The following is an 11,158-nucleotide window of genomic DNA, read 5'->3' as shown; positions in this document are numbered from 1 at the left end:
TGTTTAGAGCTGTTTAAACGCTGCTTGATCTGTGCAGATTTCTCTCCTGATTCAGACCAGAACACTTTTTCACTGGAGGAAGTGTTATTATGGATTATAGACTCTATGTGTTTGAGTTAAAATCATCTTAATGCTGGATGTGTTTCATCTTTTGTCTTCTCCAGATGTTCACTGATGGACTGGAGTGCTGTGGATTATTGTGATGTTTTTATCAGACTCTCATTCTGACGGCACCCATTCACTGCAGAGCATCCATTGATGAGACACTGATTTAATGCTACATTTCTCCAAACCTGATGAAGAAACAAACTCATCTACATCTTGTGTGACCCGAGGGTGTGTAAATGTGCAGCTAATTTTCATTCTTGGGTGCACTAGTCCTTTAAGATCACATTCAGAGGAGGGATTGTTTTGTTGCATTCCTCATTAAGTGGGTTCTGCATGCAGAAAAAAACGAATAAATGCAAATGAATGAGTTTGAACGGTCATGTATGTTTACACATTAACTGCCACTGATCCTTTTTCGTAAAGATGGTTTTAATAAAGTCTGCATGACACAGCTTAATCCTGTGGAACAACACACAAACACAACACCAAACACCACAAACCTCTCTTACCAAACAATGTGGCCGAGTCAGATTACATACCGTGGTATTTATTGCAAACATTGCAAGAAACTTCAGAGAAAATTACAATGAACAACTGAAAAAACCCAAAGGATGTTTACAATGGGCCTTCATGAGGCTTCACTCTAAATAGTTTTATTTTTGCATAAATTTATTAGTTTATTTTTGGTCAAGACATAGCCAACAAGATCAGATGCTTTAGAAAATTAGTGCATCATTTTCTGTAATATGCACAATGGTAGCCGTAATTTGTGCATGTATATTACTTCCAACGTTGCTCTCAAACTCTCACCGATGGATATATGTTTTGCGAGCATGAGAATATTAGGGCGGGGCCCAGGCGTGACGTCAGCGCGCTCGAACCCCTGAGAGTATTTATACGCGCTCAGCGCTGAGTGTGAGCGTCAGACGCGTTCAGAGACGCGCGAGTGGATCATGACCGCTGTCTGCTGCTGACAGATATCAGTCTCATACAGTCGCGCTGCACTCTCAGCTGATCCGCGCGGATATATCAAACATTCACCTGGATTTCATCACCTGTGCGTCGCTTCTCGGAGGCAGAATGCGGCGCGCTTTAATAGACACGGGAAACTATTACAGTTAGTTCGGATCCGGATCTGCGTCTTCGGGATCCCGATGTCTTCATATGAGCCGCTGCTGCTGGTTTTCTCTCTCGTTACAGACGCGGCAGCATCACGGTTCCGCGCGTCGCGTCGCGCACGGCGCGTCATTTGGACACTCTGGATCTTCTGCGCACGCTTCATTGGGATCAAGCGGATAACGTTGTGAATGCACCTGGAATCGTGATAGTTTTGAGGATAACGCACGGATTTTATCCTCTGGATGTTTCCTGATTTACTGAGAATTTGGCTTTTCTGAAGCTCCGGTCTGTATGGACCCCATTTAAGGTGAATTTGTCTATACAAAATAGTTTTTCCTTATTCATTTTTTTACAGCTATTTCCCCGCGTGCACTCTAAAACATAAATGTTATTGGCGTCTCTAATCCTTTCAGCAGTACATATTCTTTGGAAATTAAAAAGTTGGACATTTGATTATAGGTTTCTCAGATTCTGATGCACCAAAACAAATGGTCTCCTAAAAAAAATTGTTACTGTATGCTGTTTGAAAACAACTTTGTAACTTCAATAAAACACTAAAAATGCATTAATAAATATGGAGAAACCTTTAAGAGTTATGTTAACTTCACATCACTATGAGCAATTTTGGAATAGGTCAAAATACGTAAAACTCCAGGATTTATGCAGCTCTGATGGTTTTTATAAAGCAGAATGATACAGTAAATATCATAACCAAATGATCTACTGACTATATGATTTGAAATATCAAAAAGGTATTAATTACACGTAGAAACAGCAGGTTTTAATGATCAACATTTTTTAGCTATTCAGAGTAAAGCATCATTTACTGCAAAAAGGAGACATAAAGGTCATTGTAAACTTCTTTGTTCATGAAACTTGTAGATTTTATTTCCCTTTTCATCAACAGAAGTTTTCGGAATGGGGAAAAACTCTGGCAGAAAACACACATTTTTCTGCTCTGTAATACTGACAGAAATCTGTTCAGCATTAACTGACCTACAGAACACATTTCACGCAGGGCCCACATCAGAATATTTAATTCTGCACCTCTCACAAGTTACAACACTTCGCTCTAAACCGTTTCCCTCTGGGTAGACTTTCAGTAGCGCAGAATACAAAACACGGCATTCGTCAAATTAACACATGAAAAACCCTCTCCTTTTTCCATTCAAAGCCACGTTTTGTCACTCATGCATGCTGTTGTGCAGAAACTCATGCTTTTACCTTTGCACCATTGCAGCTTCCCTCAAAGGAACTGAGTCTAAAATGAAGTTATGGGACATACTAGCCACGTGTTTGTTGCTCCTGAGCTCCGTTTCTGCACGTCCCGTCTTCCACAAGCTCCAGCCATTCAAAAGAGCTGTCATCCACAGTTTGACGCCTGCTCTGGACCCCATCATCAACTCCCAACCTGAAACCATGCACCTAAAACAAGCCTCCATGGAGGAACAATGTAAGTCACAGAGCATGCAACTCTCAATTTCTTCAATGCACAGTGCAAAGGAGATGTCCATGTAGTGTTAATTTCTTTTAGTTCAAATGCAATGGAGAACTGTTTTCAATTACTTGCATAGCTGCATGTTGAGCAACCCAAATACAGATGCACAACTGACAATATACTGGTCAAGAGTACAGTACAGAAACATAACTTTCGGAAGCACTGCATGACCACATGTTTTAAGTAACACACCCTACTTGAGATGAACCCGGCATGGATTGTTTACATTCAACGCTGAGCTTTCCAGCACTTTTCTTACATGTTTTCCTAAGTAAGGTGATGTTGTGAACACCAACAGATATTGACGTAATGGGAAAGGCATGAACTATACATTCATTGTGCATTTCAGCAGCTGTTCCAGATGTTTAATAGTGGCCTCATCTTTTACACAGTAGCCTTCTTGCATCATGGGAACTTTCTAAATTAGAGTATTAATGAGTGAAACTTGGCATGTGGAACAGTTTGCACTGGACTGACCGCAAATATGCATGAATTTATTTAGAAGTCGGACGCTTCACCAGACCCTTGCATAATGTAAGGCGTGCTGAAACTATAGTGAACAACAGACAATGGGAGCTGCAAAAAAACAAACACATGTTGAATCACTCAGTGACTTGTGTCTTGGGGATTCAGTGTCTCTAGTCCTCTGAATTGCTCCAAAATGTGTTCTTGTTATGGCAGTTTGGCCGTCCAGAGAGCAGCCACTAAAAGCAGTGAAGAACATGCAGTGCACTGCAGACTTTCAGTCAGACGTTCAACCTGAAGCAAATGAAAAGGAGGTTTTGAGTGCATGATTGAGATGCATCTTTCTAAATGTTGCTCTGATTAAAAACACGAGTGAAAATTATGGTTTGACATGTTGAACAGTCTGTACACATTTAACATATCACTGATGTGCATCCAATAAATTGAGACGTCTCTCTGAACAATATGGAAGCTTATTTCTGCCTTGGGATAAAAATATAAAAATGGTATTAAAAAAGGTAAAAAGTGTGAACTTTTTTTTCCTTAGAACTGTGAGATACAAACTTGCAATTCTGAGTTTACATCTTGCCGTTCTGGTTTTTGTTTCTACTGCAGATTAAATTGCAAAAAAAAGCCACTTGTAGTTTATATCAATTACAAGGTACCGTTCTCACAATTCTGAGTTTATATCTTGCAATTCTGAGATGTGAGACATATCAGAATTGTGAGACAAAGTCAGAATGGCAAGAAAGTCACAATTGCGAGATATATTAGTCAGAATTGCAAAACATCTGAATTGTGAGACAAAGTCAGAATTGTGAGATAAAAAGTCAGAGTTGCGAGATATAAAGCCAGAATTGCGAGATATAAAGTCAGACTTGTGAGATATAAAGTCAGAGTTGCGAGATATAAAGCCAGAGTTGTGAGATAAGTTAGAATTGTGAGATATAAAGTCAGAATTGCGAGATATAAAGTCAGAATTGCGAGATATAAAGTCAGAATTGTGAGATATAAAGTCAGAATTGCGAGATATAAATTCAGAATTTCAAGATAAATTCAGAATGGCAAGAAAGTCACAATTGCGAGATATATTAGTCAGAATTGCGAAACATCTGAATTGCGAGACAAAGTCAGAATTGTGAGATAAAAGTCAGTATTGCAGGATATAAAGCCAGAATTGTGAGATAAGTTAGAATTGTGAGATATAAAGTCTGAATTGTGAGATAAAAAGCCAGAATTGTGTGACAAAGTCAGAGTTGCGAGATATAAAGCCAGAATTGCGTGATAAGTCAGAGTTGCGAGATATAAAGCTAGAATTGTGAGATATAAAGTCAATTGTGAGATATAAAGTCAGAATTGCAAGATATAAAGTCAGAATTGCGAGACAAAGTCAGAATTGCAAGATATGAAGTCAATATTGTGAGAAGTCAGAATTGCGTGATAAGTCAGAGTTGCCAGATATAAAGCTAGAATTGTGAGATATAAAGTCAGAATCGCGAGATATAAAGTCAGAATTGCGAGATACAAAGTCAGAATTGCGAGATACAAAGTCAGAATTGCGAGATACAAAGTCAGAATTGCGAGATACAAAGTCAGAATTGCGAGATATAAAGTCAGAATTGCGAGATAAGTCAGAATTGCGGGATATAAAGTCAGAATTGCGAGATACAAAGTCAGAATTGCGAGATATAAAGTCAGAATTGCGAGATATAAAGTCAGAATTGCGAGATACAAAGTCAGAATTGCGAGATACAAAGTCAGAATTGCGAGATATAAAGCTAGAATTGCGAGATATAAAGCTAGAATTGCGAGATATAAAGCTAGAATTGCGAGCTATAAAGTCAATTGCGAGATATAAAGTCAGAATTGCGAGATAAGTCAGAATTGCGTGATAAGTCAGAGTTGCGAGATATAAAGCTAGAATTGCGAGATATAAAGTCAGAATTGCGAGATATAAAGTCAGAATTGCGAGATAAGTCAGAATTGCGAGATATAAAGTCAGAATTGCGAGATATAAAGTCAGAATTGCGAGATAAGTCAGAATTGCGAGACAAAGTCAGAATTGCAAGATATAAATTCAGAATTAAGAGATAAATCAGAATTAAGAGATAAGTTAAAATTGCAAAATAAAAGTCAGAATGGTGAGATATAAAGAATTTACGAGATAAATCAGAATTGGGACATTAGTCAGAATTGCCAGATATAAAGTCCAAAATACGAGAAATAAAGTAAGAATTTACGAGATTAATCAGAATTGCGACATTAGTGAGAATTACGAGATATAAATTCAGAATTATGAGATAAGTCAGAATTGCGACATTAGTCAGATTTACGAGATATAAAGTCAGAATTGCGAGATATAAAGTCAGAATTGCGAGACAAGTCAGAATTGCGAGATATAAAGTCAGAATTGCGAGACAAGTCAGAATTGCGAGATATAAAGCCAGAATTGCAAGATATAAAGCCAAAATGGTAAGACATATCTCCACTGTGTGAATGTCAGAATTGCAAGATATGAAGCCAGAATCGCAAGACAAAGTCACAGTTGCGAGATATGAAGCCATAATTGGAGATAAAAAGTACGAATTGTGAACTTACTATTCTCTGGATAAAAACAAACTCGCAGAGAACTAAGATGAGCACCTGGCGTTTAGGGGTCTAAATGGCTTAATGTGAATGTGCCTGTTAATTCATTGCTCAATCATCCTGTGATGCACAAAATTGATTTCTATGTAGTCAGCACAGAGATTTGAGACGCAGCCAGCATTTGTCAGAGTCATCTGATACCGCCGTAGATCATGTAACCAACTGGGTTACACAAATGACTCCAGTGTAAAGGTTACTCGATTCTGGCACCATTCATCACGCCTCCAGCTCAGAAACAGTTGGAGCTCATACAAACATCTCAAGCAAGACTAAATTCCCTAAACATCTGAATCATCTTAGTCCCACAGGGAATACTTCACTCTACCTGCCATATGGTGCATCTGTAACACGAAACAGGTGTTAATGCATGTTTGATGTGCTGATATTTGCATGAAATAGCAGGCATGAAAATTGCTGAAACAGGTTTTGAGAGATTATTTCTTCTAGTTAAGGTGTGGTTTACGATTGGCATTAAAAGCACCCTGTCCTAATTTGACAAGTAAACAGCGATTCAATACATATAATTTGCATGTTCTCCGTCATAAGACTGCATTTCTCAAAGCTGCTTGTTTTTGAGTAAAGCAAAGGCGATAGAGAGGGTCGTGTGTCACTGGGTCCCAATGGAGGGCCAAATGACTCAAAATTAAATCATTAAATAAATGTGGAAATATATAAATAAATAATAAATACATAATTAAATACATTAATATTTATTCCTTCATTCATTAATTCATTCAAACTCATACTAACAATGGAATCATAATCATTAATTTATTAACGAATTAATAAATAAATATATAAATATTTATTTATTTACATGAGGAGAACCGTAAATCTGAAAATGATTTAAAAAATACTTAAAAAAATAAAATAAAAAAATACTTAATCATTGATTTATTTATTCACACTCGTGAACTAGAAGTTGAATCCATACTTGTCATTTATGGATTTATTTATTTATAAATTTAATGTTACTACTGTAATTCTATATTATTATGGGATTTCCTGCAATGCTTTCAGAATCTTTACTTTTTAAAATTATTTAGTTTCTATATTTCTTTATATATATTTTTATATGAACATTTTAATGACAGTACATTTATTGAACAAAAATTAAGTCTTTTATTTATCAAAAATATTACAAACTCTGCTAAAGTGATAGTTTTGAACAAGTACTAACTTGGACATAATACAAAATAAAGATAAAAACATTATTTTAGCTGAATATCGTATGTGGGGAAAAAAGGCCCACCTTGCCACCGAATACATTTATACGATTTTTAAACAAAATAAATCACTTGTATTTATTTTCATACAAAATATGATATTGATGCATGAAATCATACATTATGGGCATAGTGAAAAGCACATTTTTTGTCTTTAGCCCAGTTGTAACCTATAATATGCTTCAAATGCCTATATACTGTATAAATAGTCACCACTTTAACGACAAGACAAGGAGATGTAGTTGTTGACATATTTAAAGTTTATGACCTACCTAACTCAGAAACTGGAGTATTAAAAAAATCTCAGAAGTTGTAAATACAACTTCAGAGGCTGCTCATGATGCTCTGCAGTGAATGGGTGCCGTCAGAACGAGAGTCTGATAAAAACATCACAATAATCCACAGCACTCCAGTCCATCAGTGAACATCTGGAGAAGACAAAACCTGAAACAAATCCAGCATTAAGATGATTTTAACTCAAACACATAGAGTCTATAATCCATAATAACACTTCCTCCAGTGAAAAACTGCATCTGCTGTTGTTGTTTAGAGCTGTTTAAACGCTGCTTGATCTGTGCAGATTTCTCTCCTGATTCAGACCAGAACACTTCTTCACTGGAGGAAGTGTTATTATGGATTATAGACTCTATGTGTTTGAGTTAAAATCATCTTAATGCTGGATGTGTTTAATCTTTTGTCTTCTCCAGATGTTCACTGATGGACTGGAGTGCTGTGGATTATTGTGATGTTTTTATCAGCTCTCGTTCTGACGGCACCCATTCACTGCAGAGCATCCATTGATCGCAGATGACACGAGGGTGTGTAAATGTGCAGCTTTTATAATCGTAACCTCTTATAAGTGGGAATAAATGAAACATTTCCAAAAGTACTATTCATTTCTTTCACGTTAAATCATTTTTAATGAGGAAAAAATGACCAATAAAGATTAGCAGCATGTACTGTATACAGTATACCATGATTGTTGCAAGGCTTTTCCGAGAACTGTGACACGGTCTGACTGTAATGAAATCATGATGCATTACATGCAGATCAAACGTGTGCTTGTTTTTGTTTAAGATGAGTGCGGCGTTCATGTTTCGAGTTTGTGGTTGAGCAGATGTATTTCTGCTGTAGCTCAGTGTCATGATCTATAAGAGGAGAAGAGTCTGAACAGTGACGGGCGAGAGCCCCGTGAGTCATGAGCCGTTATTTGGGATGGGACGGTCGATCGTGACAAATAAACAATGTCCAATACAGTGAATCTGAGTCAAAAGTCTGAGAGCAAGCTGAGGGTCTGGAAACAAACAGAAAATGTTTAAAACATTAAAATATTTCACATTCTAGGTCACTAATCAAATGAGCATATTTATACTTATATATAGTGACATCAGTGTTATCATTAATACAGTATTTATTAATATTAATAAATATAAAATAATTTTCCATTTTCTTTTCAAAGTTCGTAATTTTGTTGTGTTGTTTTGTTTATGTTGTTTTTACAGTATATCCGTTACGTTTTTCTTATTTTTTCTTTTCAGTTTTAGTAATTTTGTTGTGTTTTATCGTTTCCTTTTAGTTTATTAATATGTCTATTTATTTATTTTTAGTACTTTTGTTGCGTTTTTGTAGGCTTTATCATTTTTTTTTTTTTTTTTTTAATATGTCTATTTAGTTTTTATTATTTATTTTGGTTTAAGTAATTTTATTGTATGTCATTTTTATTATTGCTTAAAATGTATATAAGTTTTTATTAATTTATTTCAAGTGTAGTAATTTTGTGTTTTTGTAATTTGTATTATTTTTCTTTACTGCCTATTTGGTTTTTATTATTTTTTTATTTTAGTTTAAGTATTTTATGTCGTGTTCTTGACATTTCTATTTTATTTATGTCTAATTAGTTTTTGGTGTTTTTATATTTCCGTTTTAGTAATTTTACTAATGTTGTGTTTTTGTAGGTTTTAATAATTTAGTTTTTCTCATTTATATGAGTTTTTAAATGTCTGTAAATTTTTAACACTTGCTATTGGTTTTTATTTCAGTTTTAGTAATTTTAGTACTTCAACTTTAATAAAATTATAAATGTTGCCTTTCAACAAAAAACTGAAATATTTACTAAAAGTTATTTTTTCATTATTTCAATTATCATGAATCAACATGAATTTACGACTCAAGATATTACGGTCTTGTTTTTTTTTTTGTTTTTTGAAAACAAGATTTAATAAAGTTAATGCATCAAGTAAATGCATCTTGATTCAAGAATGCTTTGATATTTATACTAGAAAACAAGACTAAAACACTAAGAGAATGATTTTTTGCAGAGTAAACCTCACAGCTGATGTGTTTTGTTCTGTGTCTTGAAGATGACGTGAACGGCTTTTACCCGGAGCAGTTCGAGAACGTAATGGACTTCATCGAAGCCACGATCGGCCGACTGCGCAGATCCTCCGACGCAGATTCGCAAACCAAGCGGGACAGAGGCCGACACAAAGGAGCAACAAACACGGAGAGGAACAGCCGGAAGAGGAGTCGTGGACGAGGCCGTAAGGAAAGCCGAGACGACAGGGTCAAAGGTCAAGGGCGTGGGTGTCTGCTTAAAGAGATCCACCTCAACGTCACTGACCTGGGCTTGGGTTACAGGACCAAAGAGGAGCTGATCTTCCGCTACTGCAGCGGCCCGTGTTTCGACGCCGAGACCAACTACGACAAGATCCTCAACAACCTCACCCACAACAAGAAGCTGGACAAGGAAACGCCGTCTCGGACTTGCTGTCGGCCCGTCGCGTTCGACGACGACGTCTCGTTTTTAGACGACAGCTTGGAATACCATACTCTGAAGAAGCATTCGGCTAAAAAGTGCGCTTGTGTTTGACGGACGAAACCAGCGCAGTGCAACAAATTATTTTCTTACTTAGTACTTCTGTGTTGTTTTCTAGTATTAATATCTTAACGTTCTTGAATCAAGATGTATTTACTTTAAGATATGTGAACCTTCAGTAGAAAAGCAGTCTTGTGGTATATCTGTAGCAATAATCAACAATAGATTGTATGAGTCAAAATAATAATTTTTTCTTTTATGCCAAAAATCATTAGGATATTTAGTAAAGATCATGTTCCATGAAGATATTTAGTAAATCTCCTACCGTAAATATATCAAAACTTAATGTTTGATTATTAATATGCATGGCTAAGAATTCATTTGAACAACTTTAAAGATGATTTTCTCGATATTTAGATTTTTTTGCATCCTCAGATTCCAGATTTTAAGACAAATATTGTCCCTTACATTAACGGAAAGATTATTTGTTCAGCTTTGAGATGGTGTATAAATCTAATTTTTTTAAATTAACTATTATTTCGTGCTCCAGGGTCACATAGTAAGTCTTGTTTTCTATATAGAAAAACAAATTGTTTGTTTTTGCTTAAACCAAGTAAAAATATCCCCCAATGGAGTAAGAAACCTGTTATGCTGAATGTATTTTGCCCCATTGGCAGATATTTTTACTTGTTTTAAGGAAAAACTAACATTTCTTTTTTTTGTTTTGTTTTGTTTTTTAACAGAAAACAAGACATAATATCTTAAATAAGTTTAATTGTACAGCAAATGCATCTCGATTCAAGAATGTTAAGATATTTATACTAGAAAACAAGAGTAAAATACTAAATAAGAGAGTCATTTTTTGCAGTGTGTGCAACGCTTCAGACTGGGTCGCAGGACTCTTGGAAGCAGATCTCAGATAGATCCAGTATTCACTTTGTTACCAAACCACACGGTTCATCCAGAAACAACAAGACTCGTCTGCAGTGGATTATCACGTTTACACCGAGAACCACAAGCACAGACTCCAGGTCTTTAATATCCAGAAAGCTATCTATATATATATATATATATATATATATATATATATAGTATATATGAAAATGTATTTATTGAGATTTAATTAAGTTATTGTTATTTATTGCAATCCATTGTATTAGAGTGTTTGTTTCTCTTATTTATTTAAGGAGGGGGTTTTTGTTCTCTATCTTGGATGGTGCCAAATCTGAGCATGAGTTTTTCAAGAAACCGTTCACAATTCGTCATTTATTCAAGCTAACG

At 35.6% G+C, this 11,158-nt stretch overlaps 1 protein-coding gene across 1 annotated transcript; it reads left to right on the top strand.

Annotated features, from left to right (window-relative positions):
* Positions 1 to 1,041: 1,041 nt before the first annotated feature.
* On the top strand, positions 1,042 to 10,030 carry gdnfa (glial cell derived neurotrophic factor a). The gene is made up of 3 exons (XM_059539089.1): positions 1,042 to 1,534; positions 2,468 to 2,680; positions 9,423 to 10,030. The coding sequence occupies exons 2-3, from the start codon at positions 2,494 to 2,496 to the stop codon at positions 9,929 to 9,931; spliced, it is 696 nt and encodes a 231-aa protein (XP_059395072.1). The 5' UTR covers positions 1,042 to 1,534; positions 2,468 to 2,493; the 3' UTR covers positions 9,932 to 10,030.
* The last annotated feature ends 1,128 nt before the right edge of the window (positions 10,031 to 11,158 follow it).

The sequence above is a fragment of the Carassius carassius genome, chromosome 45, assembly GCF_963082965.1.
Source record: "Carassius carassius chromosome 45, fCarCar2.1, whole genome shotgun sequence".
In the NCBI taxonomy this organism is placed as follows: domain Eukaryota; kingdom Metazoa; phylum Chordata; class Actinopteri; order Cypriniformes; family Cyprinidae; genus Carassius; species Carassius carassius.
The sequence above is the reverse complement of the archived record's forward strand: the minus strand, read 5'-3'. Positions and strand labels throughout refer to the sequence as shown.

Coding starts and splice junctions, on each gene's coding strand:
- gdnfa (XM_059539089.1), top strand. CDS start 2,494: ATGAAGTTATGGGACATACTAGCCACGTGTTTGTTGCTCCTGAGCTCC. Junction 2,681..9,422: donor AGCCTCCATGGAGGAACAAT/GTAAGTCACAGA, acceptor TGTGTCTTGAAG/ATGACGTGAACGGCTTTTAC.